At 39.2% G+C, this 20434-nt stretch overlaps 1 protein-coding gene across 17 annotated transcripts in view; it reads left to right on the forward strand.

The window, feature by feature from the left end:
* The first annotated feature begins 11355 nt into the window (after positions 1–11355).
* Positions 11356–20434, forward strand: part of celf5a (cugbp, Elav-like family member 5a) — a 189221-nt gene continuing 180142 nt past the window's right edge. For 6 of the 17 annotated variants that reach the window (XM_051375515.1, XM_051375518.1, XM_051375520.1 and 3 more), the window contains exon 1: positions 11359–11809. In XM_051375515.1, coding sequence (XP_051231475.1) covers positions 11452–11809 — 358 coding nt within the window. In that variant the 5' untranslated portion in view covers positions 11359–11451. Of the gene's footprint in view, positions 11810–20434 lie in introns of all 17 variants that reach the window. The other 11 variants (XM_051375523.1, XM_051375524.1, XM_051375531.1 and 8 more) reach the window with 4 other exon arrangements.

A 20434-nucleotide genomic window follows, 5' to 3' on the forward strand; every position in this document is an offset into this window, starting at 1 on the left:
TAATATGGAATATAATGTGGGTATGGTACAATAACTCGGCTGGCAGATGTGACATTTGGTACCTGTGTTTATTTATAACATGTTGTGCATATATGAATATTGTATTTTCTCTATAGTGACATCTTCTCAACTAAAATCTGACACTTTTATTCCAGCAGTTGAACATGGATTTGTTTGAGTCAAGTAGATTTTCTTTGTATATATTTAACAGGGAGTGCACTGTTTTGCTACATCCCTACTGGTGCAACAGCTTTTGCATATTAGCAGTAACTAAGAAGATTTACTCAAGTGCTGTACTTCAGTATGATGTACTTTACTTGAGTATTTTCCTTTCATGCCATATCATTAATGCAAAAAACATTTGATGGTTCCATTTTTACAAATGTGAGCATTTTTCTGCTTATCCTTTTAATTATTTTAATTATTTAGATTTATTTTATAACCATTTTGAGGTTTTAGTATTGGTTGGACAAAACAAGCATTGTGAAGATGTCACTTTGGACTCTGGGTAATTGTGACACATTTGAACTCCTTTTGTCTACAAACCAAGCAATTAATTCAGATTAATTTAGAATCATTTTATTTAATTTAGAATCATCAAATTAATGAAATTATTAATGAAAATAATTATTAGTTGCAGTCCTATGCAAAATAGCTCCAAAGGAAGCGATCCTGCTTTTACATTAATGCATGAATAATGAAAGTCTATTGATATAAAATATAATAGTGATCAGTCACAAGGGCCATTTTACACTGAGCACTTCAATTAAATTTTTCTGATTATATTTGCATGCTTTTACTCAAATAACACTTTCATTGCAGGACTTTTGATTTTTTTTTTCACTGTAACAGAGTATTTACACTGTGGGGTTAGTACTTTTACTTAAGTAAAGGATATTTCCTCCGCTGCATACTGTATTACTATATGATTTGTATCAACACCTTACAATGCATTTGTGTATCTTAAGGCTTCTTTTTTGCTCTGGTAGTTAAATAAAAGAGAAAAAAAATCTGTTGAACAATACACCACAGCGGCAGCATCTACCAAGCATGCAAAGTACCACTCAAGGTCTCGTTTTGAAAGACTATTAGCATATCAGACCAGAAATGTGACAATAGGCTTATTTGCATTAACTCTCGAGTGAGTTAAGGTCGACATCAAGGCTGTATGAATAACTCTGAGCTGAGATCTGTGTGATGTCACTATTTGTTTTAGGCGAGAGTCTAAAAGCTTCTGTTGTTGAAGGCTTTGGCTTTATACACTGGGAAACAGAAGACAAATAGGAGAAGAAAAGGGACAAAAATCAGGTGCAAGTACTGAAACAATAAGTTTAAAAGACCTTAACTACAGAAATACTTACCAGAAGCACTGAAAGGATTAGTCAATTATTTTTTAATAAAGGAGGTTTAAGCTCATTAAGATTTGCTCACTATTTCTGTTGCATATTGTTTATATGACTTGTTTATATTAATTGATTTTTGATTGATGGATTGATTATCAAGGTCCTCTTCTTTGGAACCAGCTTCTAGTTTTGGTCTTGGTCTTTGCCGCCCTCTCCACATTTAGGCTAAAGACGTTCCTCTTTGACAAAGCTTATAGTTAGGGCTGGCTCAGGTGATATATAGGCCTAGACTGCCAGGACTTCCCATGATGCACTGAGGATTTATCACCACAAAACAGTCACAATATATGAAATGCAGGTGTTGAATGCTAATAAGTCTTTGTTAACATGCGGGGGAGTTCAAATGTTACAGGCAGGAGTAGATACCCACTGGACTATGAACAGAAAATGAGTAAGTGAAAGAGGCCCTTTGTGATAAATGACATGAGCAATAAAAGTTAGTGAACCAGACTAAACCATGAGGGGGGTGGGACTTCAGCTCTCCAGTGCATCAGAGCGAACAGCTTGTCTTCCACAAAAGACAATCCACAGCCTTGTGTTTATCTACCACTGTATTATCTAGTAACACGTTTGCTTGTAACACTTATTTCTAAGATATGTACCATATAAACACACTTGGGGCACTAGTTTCATGGCAGTGGCATTAAACAGTATCAGCATACACAACCAACACTGATGTTATCAGCAAAGTTGCAGCAGTAAAGGACTGTGTAACGTAACAATACTAACCTGATTGTGTTGTTCCCGTACTGGCCATATAAATCTGATGTCACAAAACTTATCACAGTTTATCGCAGATCAGTAATGTTTCAGTTCCCCACTGAGATGCCAAATAATGCTGGGAAAAAGAAATCACATTTATGGGAGAATAAACAGCTCCAGCATAGTAATTAGATTGGAACAAATCATCTTAAAAATAAGGAGACATCCATTCTACACCTTCAAATTGCTTTATTTAGAGTATTTTGTTTTTGAAGTGGCTTATTCATTAAATTCCATTTCACGCACTGGAAACAACAAAATGTGAAATTCTTTATATTATTCAGTCAGGCTGCAATGAAATTGCTTTAATAGAGGGATTTACTTGGATTTTATTATTCTTACAAAAAAATAGACAGTTAAAAAAATGAAAAAGGTTTTAATTTAACTTTAGATTTAGGGCGAGATTTAACTTTAAAAAAAGTTACAGTAGCTTAGGCCATGTTCTACCTGTGTCTGCATTTCTTCAGGGTGCTGCTTTCCTCATACATAAATGCAGGTCAGAAAAATCTGACACGTAAAATTACCTGTGTGAAATGTGATATTTTAGCCTCATGGTGCCAGTGTGGGTTCCAGCACCCTGTGACCCTGAACAGGACTCTATTATCTTTTATTATTTCAAGCTGTATGTGATGTTCTTCTGATATTCCTTACGGTATGAATCTTCAAGATTAACTGTGCCTGTTTGTGGCTTTCAACAGTCAGACTTCCAGTTTTTAGTGAACTTTCAGTTTTCTGCAAGCAGCACTGCAACTCAAAGCAGCTGAGTTTCTTAAAGAAAAGCTGAGCACCGGGTGTGACATAGTGCAGTGTATTTAAGTTGTAATCCTTAAGATTTAGATTTGTTGACACATGGCACCAAAGCACTCTAATTCCAACAGCAAGATTTATGGTAAGTTTATGGTGCAGCCAGACACACTGTCATCGTTTTAATGAAGATGTCAGGCAGTAATTGGCCTTTTTCTATCATTGAGTGAGCAACTGTGATCTGATATTATGCTATACACGGCATGAGTCTGTGAACCACAGGGCCCAGTCAAAGGACTTGGTTACCTTGCTGAGAGGTTGAAGGTGTGCAGCGTGTCGTCTGCAGCTCCTCATCTAACAGCTCACTGTGGCTGCTCCTTCCTGTTCCATTACTTGCTGTCAAAAAATGCAGAAAATGACAGTTGTCTTGTTTTTGAGAAACACATTTTTGATGAACGATAGTGGTCAGCTGGCAAACACATTGCATTTCCTTAAGGATTTTTTTAAATGAAAGTCTTTAAGACTTTAAGCCACAAATGTTTGCAAGTAGTGATACCACTTACGACCCAAAGAACTTCTCAGAGCCATGTCAGTAAACTCTAAGATCTGTAGGACAGAAACATTTACTGTGCTTCACTGCTCTGTATGGTCGACTGAGTTACGCTCTGACAATCTGATTACACACTGTCAAGTGAAAAATGGATTACCTAGATCTAAAGTGAACAAGGGACTGGTAAAGAGAAAGCTAAAATACCCAAAGCAGTTGGAAGATCAAACCAAAGCTAAGTGGTGGCTGTCTGAGGGGCAGGGGTGAAGAAAATAGAGAGGGCACCAGTGTGCAGAAAGTCATGATGCATTTAGGGTAAGACAGTTGCAAACCGTTTTCTAACATATAGGGCACTGCCCTGTGTTTTTGCTCATTGGAAGGGAACCCTAGAGGGCCCTGCATCCTTCTTGCACATTGGGCCACCGTAGAGGACTTTTCTCACATTTTATCTACCATAGCACCATCCATGAAGACATCTTTTAACATAGTGAAGCTGCTTTGCAATATTTTCAGCTTCTTAAGGTTGTTCACATTGTTAAAACTACTTTTGCCCAAACAATGTCTATGGGGTTCTTCTGTTACCATCATACTGTACACCTTTGTCAACCAGCCACTGTTGCCTGGCAACCTCAACGATGTGCAAGTTTTTTTGTGTGACGTCTAGAGGTCATTCGCATTTATTGCTTGCCGTTCTTTTGCATACAAAAGGAATCCATCTGTTTGTGTTCACCTCCTTTAAGAAAGGGATTATTTGACGATTTTATAATTTTGGATGCTTTTAGCAGCCCCTCTGTTTCAAAAACTTTAACTGAAGAAGAGGTTTTCTATATCTTCAAACATTGCGTCTTGCAGGGGGGAAGCAGCCCCATGTAGAGAGGTGTTCTTGCTTAAGGCTAGCCTGCAAACATGTTACAGGGACCTTCTCCCACCTCACTCGTAATGTCTGGGGAATCAACCATGGCAGAGCTTGAGGGGTTCCGCTCAAAAGAACATCTGGGTTGCTTTGCTCTCTCATCACAATGAGTAGCCTATGTGCCAATAAAATGAATCCTATTTTTTTTTTGCAATTTGCATTTGCTTATTTTTGTTGTTGTGATGCATTATGTAGACTGTAGCACCTTTGAATATTAAGATCTGGTTGTAGAATACACTCTACATGATAATCAACCCCCACTGCTATTATTATTATTATTATTATTATTATTGTTGTTGTTGTTGTTGTTGTTGTTGTTATTCATTCATACATCATTGTTATGGCTGTTGTTATGTAATCATCATCATCATCATCATCATCATCATCATCATCATCATCATCATCATTATCATTATTAGTCTTATTTCTGCGATCATAGTTTTTACTGTTGCTATTATTACTGCTGTGCATTTCTGTCTCCGTCTTTCTGTGTAAAGTAAATTGTTTAATAGAACAATGGGAAAAGAAGACAATGAATTGATCAAAAAATAAGTTCAGTTCACAGTTCACTGCAGTGTAACACAGATCAGACAAATACAGAGTTATTTTGTTTTGAAAGTTTGTCTATTCATTTACAATGCTGCATTGTGAACAGGTTGGAGGTAAAATATGGAAAGTCTTATGGCATTTTTCTTACTTCAAAAAGGAGACACATCTGCCAGCACTTTGGTTATGTTCACTCTTGGGGGATCCTTGCTTTCATCTTGTCATTGAAGGGAAGACATCAAGGGACATGAGCGTGTTAATGTGAATCTGAGGTTCTGGGCAATGACAGACAGTCTTCTGTTGTATCATGTTTTCTGAGTGGTATATTTTTTGTGAAATGTTGCTTTCTAGATCTGATTTTTTTAGTGATACATTTATTGATTTTACTTTTACTATTGTTAAATTTGGACTGAATTTGTTTTTCGTCTCAAGGCAGGGCCACTGTAATGTAGTTATTCAGGCAGGAATGAAAGTAAATACACTTTCTTGAGTGACCCGCACACTGTAAAGAAATAAGCTGAAAAACATGCTGTCAGACATTGACATATGTATGGGAGGAGAGTTTGGGGCACCTTTCATCAATGTCTCCTTGAGGCCTAAACACAGCAGCTGTTCAGTGGCCCTGAAACAGCCTTGTCTCAGTATGCCCTAACTCAACAGAGCCAAACACACTTTGCAACTGTTTTTAAACACTAACACTTTTACACTACTGCTATGATGAAATAGGCCTTCTTATACTTGTACTTTGGTATCGTAAAGTTTCCCACAAGAGCTGATTTTAGTGCCATGCTATATAAGTTGTGCAATAGCCTCATCTGCATATGCTGTGCCAAAGCGGAGAGATAACCAGCCGACTGAGGAGCTACAGGATATCTGGAGCTACATACTAAGCCTTGCTTGTTTGGCTGGCAGTTTCTGTAAGAGAATGACTTCTGTCGATATGGCTTATTAACAGCAAATGTGATATTTAAGATGCAGCTTTAGGATATCTGGCAATGATTTATCACAGGTTAGTCATTATTTAGACACGGGTGTTCTTACATGACTGGTAAGACTGGAGAGTAAATCACAATGGAACACAGCTTCCATCTGGTGGTTAGAAAGTGTAAGTACAAAAATCAAGATTCACTGAGATTTTCTTTTACGCTGATGAGATGTGGTGGTGGGAATACATCAGTGCAGGGCCCAGATAATCAAAAGATCATCAAAACAGCATCAAAAGATAAAAAAGGAAACCCCTTTATTTGAATCGGCTTCTGTTTTCTCTGTTTTGTAAGGCTGAAGATGATCGTATATACTGTTTGTATTACCTGTGCTTTACACTATTCTGATACAGATTTGTATTCAGTTTTTAAAAAATATCCAGAAGTGAATTAAGATTTTGCTGCTGGAACCTGGGTCACTTTGTTTGATAGTTTTAAACATGTACCAACCTGAACACATCCTCTCACAATCAAGGATTTACTTGCCATTCTGTGTTATTGCCAGCAGTATACCTTTGTATGATATAAAAGATAAATATTCTTTCTACAAAATGGACAAGACTGAGCCAGACGATGTCGTCTGTTGATATAATAATGTTTTGCTGGAAATAACTGCATTAACAGCAGCAGTCCAGACAATCTTGAAAGTGAGGTAGTTGTGGAGGCAACTCAGATCACAGCAGTGACTTAGATTAGCAAAAAAGACAAGATTGCTCTGCAGGCTAGACCATTTCTCTCTCATTCAACAAAACGACAACAATCACAGTGGGTGATGGGATTCTTTTAGTGGCCATTTTTGGATGATAAAATTAATCTTCGGTGTATCAAAATTGGTTCATTATTTCTTACCCTACAACTCATGTAATTCACAGCGAGAGTGCAGGAGAAAATTGTCTGATTCAGAGCCCTCGGTGAACCGAGAACAACCTGCTCAGTAGGAGGAAACCACATCCTGTATTAGAGTCTGCGCAAAGCTTGAACCAAATCAGCACTGGTGGAAAGAGTACTCATATGTTTTAGTATAATGTAAGTATATGTACCACAGGAGATAAATTATTTGTTACAAGTAAAAATCATGCATTGAAGAGTTTACTTAAATAAAAGTTCAAAAGTATCAGAATCAGAATATTGTGCCTAAAGTAAAAGTACTCTGTATTATTCAGAGTGGCCAAATTCATGTTTATTATATCATTGGATTATAATTATTGATGCATGGGTAGCTTGTGAATTTCCCCTGGGGTTCAATAAAGTCTTATTTTATCTTAAAGGACCAGTGTGTAGGATTTTGTGGCAGACTGCAACCAATACTGCTTTCGAAGGATGTAGAAGAACTACAGTGACTGCAAAACTACCAAAAAAACATGAAAAGCTCTAAGCCCAGTGTTCGCTTTGTCTGTTCTTGGCTAGAAACATGCTTCCTAGAAGAGGACCTGCTCCCCTGTGAATAAAAACAGCTCATTCTAACATAACATAAAAACATAAAAACAAGATTCTTATGTTCAGGGTATTATACACTAAAGAAAACATACCTATGAAAATTATATTCCATTCTGCCACTAGATCCTCCTAAATGTACTTCAATAAATGTACTTAATTTCCACCACTCCAAACAAGCCAGCTGCTATAAACCAACCACAATCAAATAATATCTAATGTTGACTGAGATAACTGGGGATTAGAGAAATTGTTACATTTTAATCTGTAATGGTAAGAGATCTTTAGATTTATTAGTCTATTTGGCCAAATTGTACTGTACGAAAGAGGGCCGTTTTATATTCCACTGGATGTTTCAGAAAAAAATATTTATTTTAGTCTATAGATGGTGGATGATTATTAAGACAGCTAGTGAGTCCACTTCTCTTCCCCCTCTCTTCTAATGACTACATCCATGTTCTAATTGGAATTGGAAAAATGTGAAATCATAGTGCTCAAACGCTTGAATAGTTTATATGCTTTTAAAATCATCTCTCTGTCTGCTGATTATTTACACTCCACAAATAAGAGCATTTACAGGATGAACAATAATTTCTGGGTGCAGCTCTTTGTCAACTCAAATTGCTAAATTTCATGAGAAGACTCATAAAGTGGAATTTTAGTTTATTTTCATGATCATAGGAAAGACATGTTGGAGTGCTCTTTAGTGAAAAAGCTTATCGAAAAGCTCAACACTACTTTTAGACCGGGGGACCTCCACAGTTCAGCCTGCTCTTATCACATCTCATCAGCCTGTTAAGTCAGTGGTCCATAAAACTGTCTCCAGTGTGATATGCCATCATCACATCACTCCATAATTTTCTTGAACAACACCTTACAGTTGAACGAGCATGCTTTGCAATGCATAACCAGAGTGCAATGGTGAATTAGGCACCAGGGGACACCTCCAACTCTTATCGCTTATTAAACCACAACTTACACTTTCAGAACCTCAGCATGCCAGCCCAAGCAGAGAAGAAGCTTTCCCTTAACAGCAACTCATAGACTTCAACTAACTAGATAGCATATGGCAAGCTAAACTGTGTTTTCACTGTATGCTATTTTATGCTTACTATGTGCATTGCTCTGGTTGCACAATATGCAAGTGAGTAACTGGATGTGGAGAATAATGTTGAATTTGGTTAATTAGGAAGTGTGTGTGTGCGTGTGTGTCAGGCTGCCTGTCTTGACTGTATTTCTACAAGTGCACACAGAATGCAAAATGACTCCCTTAGCTGCCTTTGTCTCCCTCTGGGCCTTCCAGACTTCCCAAGCTGAACAGATCAAGCCGAGGCTGCCTCCCTCTCAGGGTCCAGACTGGTTAACAAGCAGCAGAATAAGCGCCAGCCAGTTAAATTGTATGTAACTTTTTAGTTTGCACTAATAGTGTGACCTTTATTGATTTCTTGTCTCTGCCTTCAGCCTGACGAAACACTAATGGCATTGGTCAATAAAAAAACCATGAAGTGGAAGTTCTCAATACCCCTCCCCCTGTGCTGACCCCATCCCTAAAAATAGCCACTCAACCTCCCTCAGAGTCCGGTGAGCCAGTGCCATGACAGCGCAGTACTTTTATTCAATATGAGCTGCACTGCGTCCCTGTTTGTTTTCTCACTACAGATGTATGAGGGCTAACATGCTGAGCCATCCGCCAAACACATCTACTTTGAATCCTGTCCCTGGCAACTCCCATTCAGGTGGCCAGCCACATCCAGTGAGTACCCTGCCTCTTTTAATCAATACATTTATAACACGATGAACGAAGCATAAAACAGCCCCGCGACTAATCGAAAACAAACAGCAGTTTCAGCAACTGTATCACGCACGGCACTCTGGGACCTACTGCTTCAAAGGATTACATTCACATTTCAAAAGAACAAGTTTACAATAAAAAAATGCCCCTTGTCTGTGTAGCTACCACCCACTGTTTTATTGACTGCATGTCAATGTGTACCCCTGCCTGCTGATGTCTCTTCCTCTACACTTGCACTTATTGAGCTTTGCAGAAAGAAATATTATGAGCAGAGTTCAATAGAGCTGAAATTATCCCCACTTCCCTCCCAGTGAAAACAACCATCTTCTCAGGACAGCCTATGTCTTCTCAACTTCTCAACCCTGAACATTGTTGACCAGTCTATTTCTACTGCATACCGAGGCCCTTTGGATGTGAGCCTTCCCTTGCTTCACAGGTATACTGCCGAATTCAGAGAGACGGAGGCAGCTGAAGGCGATTCCCCACACAGGGATGCAGCCATTCGTACGTCAAAGTTCTGGGAGGGGACCCCCGTGGTGCTGCTCCTCCACAGTAAGAGAAGCAGCAGCAGCAGCAGTATTGATTCACCTCGCAGCCTTGAGCCTGCTGTCACAGACAGTATATATCACTTTATTTAATCCACTGTTAAATTGGCTGTAATTAGAAATCTGTCCGGCGGATGTGTTTTAGTTAAAGAGTGGTTTGTGGCTAAGTTGCAAGTCAAACTATGCGGCCTGTTATGCATTAGCTTTGTTGTTCTCCATTCAGTAACAGTTACATGAGATTTTTTGGGGTTATGGATTTGGATCTGAGTGCTATTGACAGTGTCTGCAAAGAGAAGGCAAATGATGCAAATAAACCCCCTCTTGGGGGATTAGCATGCTTGCTATTTGAAAAGTACTTACAGTAAGTCTCCTAATTGTGGTTAATGTTTGCAGGTCCCTTGACTCAATCTAATGACAGATTGCAGATAGCAATACCATTCATTTATAAATAGTGCTCTTGTCACTTGCAGCAGCATCGACTGTACAAGACGCATGGTCACCTACAGTGGTAGATGAGGCACATACCAGTTTGTATTGTATTGTATTGTCTGTATTTGTACTCTTAATAGAGGTATGTATTTCACCACTATGAACAAGCATTTAGAGCTAAAACTGATGATGTAGATGATGCTGCAATCAGTAAAAGTGACATTTTAACATTATATTGTTGTTTAGAAAGTTTTAAAGTTTTGTCAAACCACAACCTGACGACAGAACTAAAAAATGAGCGAAAAGCCTGAATTGATCACTCTCCTCTTCAAATAGAGCTATATTTTAAACACTGTTAGTGGAGGGATTTTATCATTAAGATTTAAGAACCAATGGATTACTACTTGTAGACCTGAAGTATCTCTGGACATTTACTCAAGCACAGCTGAGGTACAGTTTTGGGGCACTTTTAACTTTGTGAGACTTCATACTTATCTCCACCACAATTCAGAGGGAAATATTTCATCACTAATTAACACATAATTTATCTACAAGTTTCAGCAGTTTTCAATAAAATTTTATCCAACCTCTGCAGTAACTTTGTAGATTTTACTTTACCATATGTCAGCGTTTTACTACCCTTTAACTACTCAGCACAGGTCTACAACTTACACTAAAGTATTATAGTCAGTAAGTTACACATCTATAATTTTGTGTAGTATGACTTGAGTTCACGTTACTGCCAATAAATACTTCAATTCAATTGAAGAAACATTTGAGATGAAGGGCTTTCACTTGTAATAGGCTTTTTCACAGAAGGAAACAAACAGGTTTCAGTCATAAACTTAATGATGGCTGTCTTGGCTTACTGGGACACTTAAATAGAAAGCAGCCACCATTAATGTTATTAGTAACACCTGCACTTCTCCTGCTATGACAAGACAAAATGTCTGCTGAGAAAAAAAGGCCTGTGGAGTATTTTACATTGTGTGCACAAAGACTTGCAACAGGTCTTCCACCACTGTTTAGGACAGTTTTTAAACATGCTCAGTCATGTTAAAAAAAAAAAAGCTGGTCAGAGGCCACGTTTCATACACTCGGCAGCATGTTTGGGCTTTTATTAAGATGCAGTGCTGCATAACTGACACTGGGTGTCGCTCCAGAGCGCCTAATATCGCTCCTGCGCTCCCTATCGCTCCCCCCCCCCCCACACACACACTCCTGTCTTGTACTGTGTGTGTGCGTGTGTGTTGTGTGTCGGAAAGAAAGTCAGCCTGGTTTCCAGCTGAGTGCTTGCTCTCTCACAGTGTGTGTGTGTGTTGTCATTATTATCCACTCTGCTCCCAGCTCAGAATGGCCAGATTCACTCAGACTGAAACAAGAAGGCAGCACCATCCACAGCAGCCCCAGCCCGCTCACTCCAGCCTGGTTTTCACCGGACCGGGGGCACCACCGAGCCAACAGCCACTACTACTTATCCCACATCAGCACCAGTACCCTCAGATCACATTTCCGAAACCCATGAACGGGTCAGAACCCATTTCAATTCATCCGGAGAGCGGCAACATGAAAGACCAAGATGCCATTAAGCTGTTTATCGGGCAGATACCGCGGAACTTGGAAGAAAAAGACCTGAAACCCCTGTTTGAACAGTTTGGGAAAATCCACGAACTGACAGTTCTCAAGGACCGATACACCGGCATGCACAAAGGTAACGTGTCGCCCCTCGAATGGCTGCGAGGCCCATATTCAGCTTAATAATATTGCTTATTATTACCTGTACATTTTGAACTCATTTGCGTTGAAATAGTGACGCGAAAAACACGCGTAGCCCATTTATTACTTTTTAAAAAATTTTATCAGGCTTATTCTACAATATTGTATCAGTCTACAAATGTAAACAATAATATCATAATGTGCATCATTGTTTCCGTATTTTCATCTAATGAGCTTTGTTATTTTGTCCCAGCAATCTTTATATAATAGGATAAGTTCTTATTATTATTTCACAATCTCAAAATGTTTTGGAGGGTTTGTATTTTCATCTCGATAATTCCACATTTTTCATTACACGGACAACCAAAATGGGAGATTACAAATACTAAGAAGGCCAGCAGTATCAGGAATGATAGGTTGGACGTGTTCTGTATTTTTTATTGCAATTGAACAGTATTTTCTTGACGCGCTCTTAAGTGGGGCAGAGGCGCTTGGAAAGGATGCATTTTTAAAGAGCCTTCCTCTGCCAGTCCCCGTCTTTTGCGGAGGGGCGGCATCATTTATTCATCCATAAGCTTTCTTTAACATCTCCCCCATGTGCGGATGGGGCTGGGTGGAAAACCCGACACGGCGAAATCAGTTCACAGTGTCTCCAAAGGGCGCAAGAACTGTCGCAAGATGACGGACGTCGCCATGCGCGGAGAGTGGGCAGTGATGCTGCCGCCGCTGCTTCTGCTCAAATGGAAGTCTGAGAGGGAGGCAGAGGGTGTAAATCCACTCTGCTGCTCACTATACACAGTGACAACTTCCACCTTCCATAATGAAGTTGGTTATCAGGGATGTACGGTGTACATCACTGCCTGGGTGGGAAAACCATTACACAATACGTGGTCTCCCCCCCACACACTTCCCACCTCTCACAGTCGATCCACGCAGTGTAGACGTCATCATCATCACCATCATCATCACCAACTTTAATTTTGTTGATTACATTTCATTTGTATTTGTCAGGTTAGGCAGAAACCCATAGCCTGTAGGGAGCTGTAGGGCTGTATATTGGTTGACATAATCACAGGATCATTTCTACATTAGGAGACTTCCATGATAATAATGAGTGTGACCACTATCATAATCATTCATTTCATTGTAATCATCATTTTAAAAGCCTATATTGGGTCAGTGCGCTCTTGATATTATTTTGCAGCACCGTGCTCATTATTCAAAGGGAGAAAACCCAACACTGTCTGAACAAGAGTTGTGACACGCTCTATTCTTCTGCACATTTGTGATTTAATGCGTGATCACTTTGTCACAGTATTGGGAGCAGATACGTACCCCCACACCAACCCCCAACCCCCCAACCCCATCCTCATGTTGCACTCCCGCAGAACAGATGTTGATATGTGAAGGATGGTAGTACAGGAGATAAGCCTTTTTATTGCAGTGACATTTAGAAAAGACAAACGACAGTCTGTGACAATAATGTAAATGCCATTTGCAAACATTGCAAACAATGTCATGTCTTCTATGACATATAGAATCACCATCAAAAGATTACATTTGTTATCATCACAAAGGTTGCCCACAACTGTCACAAAGCCCTTGTATTGAGGCCATATCAAAAATAGAATGGTATTTTTGCCCTATATAGTCATTAGTCATTAAAATGGACTTAAAATAAGACCATGATAGATAAAATTAAAGCAACAGAAACCAAGGGAGATCCTACAAACAAAAATAATATAAATATATAGATTTTTATTTTTTATGTGCCTGTTTAAATTAGCTGGTGATCTAAAATATCGGCTCTGGTGGAAAATCTCTGGGATCACATTTGGATAAAAACACGTTCAGGTTTATAAAGGATTCATACTCTCATTACAATATGCTATCATAGCTTCTATTAGCCACATATTTCATGAAGCCTGGATGCAAATGCTCCTGATTCCACAGTTGATATTGTCAGTGTGTAGAAGGGAAGACATGTTTTGTTTCAGTGAAGCACTCATTTGGCATTCATCAGTATGTGTTTGCGTGTGCATGTGTGTGCATACATACACTAAAATGTCATTGCCCTGTGTTGCATAATGATTGCAGTATTTAGCTCCTGAGTGATTGTCGGCATATCATGGTGTCAGGGAAAAGACAGTTTAGGCTCTTAGATGTATTTCCATGAACAGAAAATAGAGCTTTGTATAAAGTGAAAAATATAGCGCAAATACAACTAGGAAATAAATCCAGTTTATTAGTAATTTGGCTCAAATATAGTGAATTATTTGCTCACCTAGATTGTTTTTACATTTGAAAAGTTTTATCGTCTGTTTTCTTCATATTATTATACTAACTATTATCAGTTATAACATAATTAATGTTCTGGTTAAGTTAACAACTGAAAAAAATATTTTTCTGAAATGTGTAAATGTACTGTTGTATTCAGTGAAATGATCTCTTTCTCAGGTCCCTTGACAGTTTGAAATGTAAAACTCAAATCTTAAAGAGCTTTGTAAGTCAAATCCCCTTTTTTATAAAAGTGTAATAGTCAAAGTAGAAAAAGAAATCCTGCAGTTCTACTGTATGTCAATCAGGAGTTTTCTTATTGTCTCTCCGATCTGAGTAAAAAGTATAAAAACTTAATTCTAAAAATACTTATTTAAAGTAAAGCTTTACCTTTATTCATTAACTTACAAACAACTAATTCATTTAAGATAAGTACTGTTCGGTTAAATTTAATTGCTTAAAATGTAATGAATCCAGGCCACACAATTAACAATACATAATCAAACCCTAATGTGTCAGTGATCTCTGATTAGGTTATTTTATAGTTAATCATGTTATTAAACAGAAAAGGATTATGAGTATGGATCCTGATGGAAACACTGGAAACACTGGAGCAGAAGCCTCAAAGAGGCACATTTATACAAATACATTGATGGACAGAGGGATAAACACACACACACACACACACACACACATACACACACACACACACACACACACACAGACACACACACACACACACACACAGACACACACACACACACAAACACATTATTTTCATAATTCAAGTGTCGTGCATTTGTAGTCAATACACATATTCTGTCATTTTGATTTTCATTTCATGCACATTGTGCTTTGTGTGTTTATTATTTCCTCTTTTCTTATGCAACTATTTTTTCCCCTTGGTAATCCATGAGGGAAAACATGGAATTAGTTTGTAAAGCGTGATAATAATGCATGGCCATAATAACTTGACTCAAGAGGATTAGCAAATGTGCATTGTCTGAAGAAGCAGTCTCTTGGGTGATCAGCTGGTTGCCTCCCTAAACAGTGGCTGCCCCTGCCAATTAAAAATTCAGTCTAGTCTGCCTCTTCAAATGATTAATTCTGCCCACGCTGTCGATGGCCTGCCAATTATTGTCGCCCAATTGGTATTAATAGGTAGAGGATTTCCTGATGTTGAATTTACCATAGACTATGAAAACTTCTCCCTCTGGCTCTAATTAGCTTCCACTTATAGCGCATGCAGAGCACACTTGCACGTTTATACACATGCATATATGCAGAAATAAGGTTTTAATCGGTAGTCTTATTTTTTAGTTTAGGTTGCTGTTTTTCAGATTTTATTTATTTATTTATTTTTATTCAGTTTTGTTCAAATTGACTTGAAAAGTGGATGCCTACATGAAAAGCACTCAGAGCAATGCTGAATCTGTTTCAGTGCAGACTTTTGTTGAATTGCTCTATTTGTCGGGACAGATTTGACCCTCTGAGTTTGGTTGAGGTTGACAAATCTTCCCTCGTGTGGTTAAGTAACGTGCACTTCAAACTAGAGGGAGGGAGAGGGAAGAAAAGCTTTTTTTTCCTGCAGGTGTGATTCAGCACAACAGACAGACAAAACAATCCCTACGCTGCTTCAATCTGCCGACCAACTCAGTCGGGTATCAATATTAAGCTATTGTCGGGTACCATTGTGTTAATGCATTTATAAATGGACCAGAGATATTGCCTTAGACCCCAGCCAAGCAGAAGCACATTAAATCACAGAATAATCTAATGAAATATTTATTCAAGTTTTTATTTTTTTCTCCCTCTGAGCTAGTCTGATGGATAGCGTTCCTCTGTGGGTTGCTCTGCCAATAAAAAAGAGAAAAGGAAGGAAACAGGGATAGATGGAATGTAGCATATGCATCAAATTAAAATGATATGTTATTAAGATGAGGCTGCTTTCTTGCTATTTAAAATGATACCTGAAAGGCGGTGGCACTGATTAAACTCTGGTTTGGTGAAGCCTCTCTCTCCTCTTTGATATGATGGAAGTGTGAGTGCATCTACACGTCTCCATATTGTGTGTGTGCCTTATGGAAAGTGTCAAAGATCACGGCACTGCTGTAGGACAGCATCTCCCCTGAGGAAACAGATGGGATAAATTCACTTACAGACTATAAACAGAGCTGTAGAAGTGACATGGACGGTACATACACACCACGCTGTCATGATATTACTGATTTAACAGACATGAGCGTAGCATAGGCCTTTTGCCAGCATCGCCAATGTATGGTTGCTAATGAAATTAAACAACTTCATAAAGGTTTTAAGGGGGAACTGATTCCATTTCAGCTGGGCATATGAACGCTGAGACACAGGAAAAACAATTCTGTCTCCTTGCAGTTTTGTGCAGTGATTCGATTTAACAAATCTAGAATAAAATCTTCTGTCAGGGCTAGTGAGCGAAGGCCACCGAGGCAAGCTAATGCAGTAACAACACTCGCTTCACAATCTTTAAACGTCTGTAAATATTGTAATAAGCAACAGGGCTTTCCTCATAAAAGATGCAGCAGCTCAACTGGTACTGACAGGCGCTATGGGCCTTGACTTCAGGATGAGGAGCGTTGCCTCCTTCTCTCTTCTCCTCTTTTCTGTTGCTTTTCCAAGGAGATTGCCAATCTCAGATGCCGACAAGGCCAGGCTCTGCTGGAGGATAGTGTCCGCACACCAAACTCACCTGGCATTTATTTTGTCTCGGCTTCTTTCCCCTTAATCCCTGCCCGAGAGAGCCTTTCAGATGGATTGATTTCCTGCTCCAATGCAACATTCATTATGGCTAGCAGTATATTATGCTTTCAGTATGTTGGAAGTGCTGTTATTCCATGACCTTTCTGGAATATGTTTGCTCTTAATGGGTGCCTGTAGCAGAGACAGACATGAGAAGATGTACTGTGAGATCTGAGGGAAAACATGGACCAATTTCATCACTAAGACGCTCATTTATGAAACATACACCGCATGTGTATTTCGTTTAATGGACTAAATGAAGCTCTGTGGTGGTTTGATTTAAAGTGTGGACAGTTGGAGGCATGATTGTAATGGCATGGGTGTTGAGGGTTAAGGCTAAGACACTTGTTACTCTCTTGCCATTTATAAGTACAAATAGTTTGATGATATGTTTTTTGCTGTGATGTAATAATGTAATACATGTATCCTAAAATGTCTTTCAAAAAGCATTTAAAAAATGAACAATGATTATAAATTAATTCTATAAATGTTATTGATGCAACAGGAAAGGAGGTAAATTAGAATTTATTAAAATTATTAGGAGATTTTCTTCTGACCTTGGTTGTTGTAACAGTCTTTTCAAATGTTAAAGGAAGGATTTTGGGTTGGATTATTTTTGGTGTGATGTAGGCCATATTTCTCCTCTAAAGGTAGAGTCGGTAGAAGCGTACCGCCTTCTTGTTCATGCACAAAGGTCATAGCTATTTCCTTAGTCTAAATAGAGGGATAGAAGCCTATCTATTTTGTATGGGTAGCTTAGTAGAGAGTGCCATTGCCTACAGAGCAGAGTGTACTCTTATGAGGGGGGGTTTATAAAGGCACAGAGGGAAAAAAAGAGGAGGGAGCGAGGGAGGAGGGGGTTGGTGGTTTCTGTTAGAATAGCATGAGCTCTTTAATGTTGTGTTTGAGCCTGGCTGGGCACAGATTCATTTTAGAAGGAAAATGAAATAACAAGGGAGAGGGGAGAGAGGAGATTTTAATGCAATGTTTTGTGATAATCCCTCTCCATTTTGGAATGGTTCAGGAGAACTCATGCGATAAAGCCTTGTACAAGCCTGGAAAATAATAAGTTATTTGTCTTGCCTTATAGTACTGTGCCCTTGGAGGGCTTGCTAACCCCCATGTTTTGGCCAAAAAACAATCACAGATTAGTCAAGCTGTCACATCTCTCTGATTGCCAAATGGTTGAGCCCTTGATGCTGGTGTGAATGAACAATGCATAAATGTCACACATGTATCTGCCTGAGAGTGCGCGCAAACACAAAGCGCGTGGATATGACTAAGCGCTGTCACTCGATCAAATTGGACAGGGAGGATGGCACACGTGTGCAGCGGGGCCCACAAGGCAAATAACAGACACATGGGCACAGAACAATGGACCTATGGACAGATGGATAAGTGGAGGGGAAAAGATGAAGTGTTTGTCAGAGATGCAGAAACAAATAGTTGCTTTTATCCCAAGGCTGTGGGGGAGTAGAGTGATGGCTCAGCTTGGGACATGGAGGATCCTTCTGACAGGTTGAGAGCCGTTTGGACACCGGAGGGCGGGATTGATGGAGGGTGGAGGAGGAGGAGCAGAGGCCAAGTTTGGCAGATGTATAAAATAATCACCAGAATGCTGTTAACATGACGAAAGCCCTCTAGTAACACAGGCAATACTTATTCCAATATTACTATTGCTACTGCTAGTGCAAATACTACGACTTCTATCTCTGGTCTCAGAGGCGATTTACCATTTAATGGCTATTGTTATTCCTAAATTACCAATAAATGTAAGCAACAATCAGATGCGTATATTAAACATAACAACTAACACACCAAGATGCTTAGAATGTAAGTATTTTGACAACATAAATAATGTTCCACATTACCTCCCTAAATGGTAATTATGGCAATGGTAAACAACAGCATCAGCATTGAGACTTTTTTTTCCTACAGATAATAAACATTTCCCAACATTTTGTGATGAAGACACATTTCAGATTGGGAAATGTCTATGAATGCTCAGGTCCATGAGGGATGTGTGAAGATACATGCTGCTCAGCACGGTTATAAATAGAAATTCTGTGGTATTTCCGAAAATAGGTTAAGCTGCCATCGCTGCACTGCTGGCATGACATCACTGATTGCCTGCCAGCCTCCCCCAAAAGACTGCTCCCATACTGTGCTCAAAAGGAGGGAGAGAATCAGGGAGAGAGATAGAGGGAGCATCTGTGGGCGACTGTAGGGCCATGTCTACAGTCGTGCCCCCCCCCCCCGCCACCCCCGTCACACCCCATCCCTTCCATCACGCAGCCATCTCTCCCCTCACTCCTTCCATATATCTTCCCCACTGAAGCCGCAACGCTGTAGCTAACAGTCTCTGTGCTTTATTGCCAGAGACACAAACTGGTCAAGGGCTTTGTACTGGAGATGTATCGCATCCACATTTTTTAGTGTGATACAAGCAAATTGTGTGCCAAATAGTGCAGAAGACGCGGATGAAAGATGGAATTTGTGTTTCTTTTTTGATGATCAAATGTTAACGTGGTTGAATGAGCAGAGTATGTGGACTTTATATGAGTTCCAACATGGCACCCGTCCTGTGGTTCACTATTCAACGGTAGATCTGGCTTAATTAAAAAAGACTACTCAAATTAATTAATGGCTGATGGGTTTTCATATCTGCTTCGCTCTTTGCCATTCTTCTGATCTATCTATCTATCTATCTATCTATCTATCTATCTATCTATCTATCTATCTATCTATCTATCTATCTATCTTCTTTTTCTTGTTTGGTCATTAGTAGAACAGTATTTCTGGAATCCTCCAGGCTGAATGTGGTTACTAGGAAATATACGTCAATGCAATTAACACCCTGGTGCCTGCTTGTTAGTCAGACCATTAGTGTTAATTATTACTCCTCTCCAGCTCAGTGGTGACATGAGATAAATAAAGAAAGAAAGAAAGCTGGGACAAGGACACAAAGTCGTATTTTTTATTTTTTTGGCATGCAGAGCATAATTGAAAATATGTGTTTGGAATACAGCATGCTTTGCTCCATTCGGTGCACGCATTCAATGGAAAGAACAACTATAAGAAGCACAAGTTTGTTTATAGAGACATGTGCAATTAATGTTTCCTCTCAAGGTGGGCTGTGTATGGCGTAACAAAGAAGAATGTGTGTGTGTGTGTGTGTGTGTGGTGTAGCTGGGTAGTGTTTTTTTCCCCCTCAAATGTCTTTCTTCCTCATTCCTCTTTCAATATCTCCATCCAAGCAACCTCTGGGCCTTTGAAGCGCTGTCTTTAAAGGTATCTAAAATCAAAGTGACTGAAAACCTGATCCGTCTCTTAGTCTGCAGTCAGTTTGTAGCTGCCAGTCATCTATGATTGTGACTTTGCTATGATCAATTGATCTGTCTCAAAGGTTTAAATGCCTTTCACCTTTCGAGGACAAGCATTGTTAGGAACCTTGCATCAAATATGACTCAGGTACATTAAATGAAGACTCTGCATCAGTGAAAACGTGAACGTGCACTGTGTTGTACCCTATACAGAAGAAGGCAATGGGTGTGGGGCAAGTAAAAGT

Source organism: Dicentrarchus labrax, unplaced genomic scaffold (assembly GCF_905237075.1).
Source record: "Dicentrarchus labrax unplaced genomic scaffold, dlabrax2021, whole genome shotgun sequence".
Taxonomy (NCBI): domain Eukaryota; kingdom Metazoa; phylum Chordata; class Actinopteri; family Moronidae; genus Dicentrarchus; species Dicentrarchus labrax.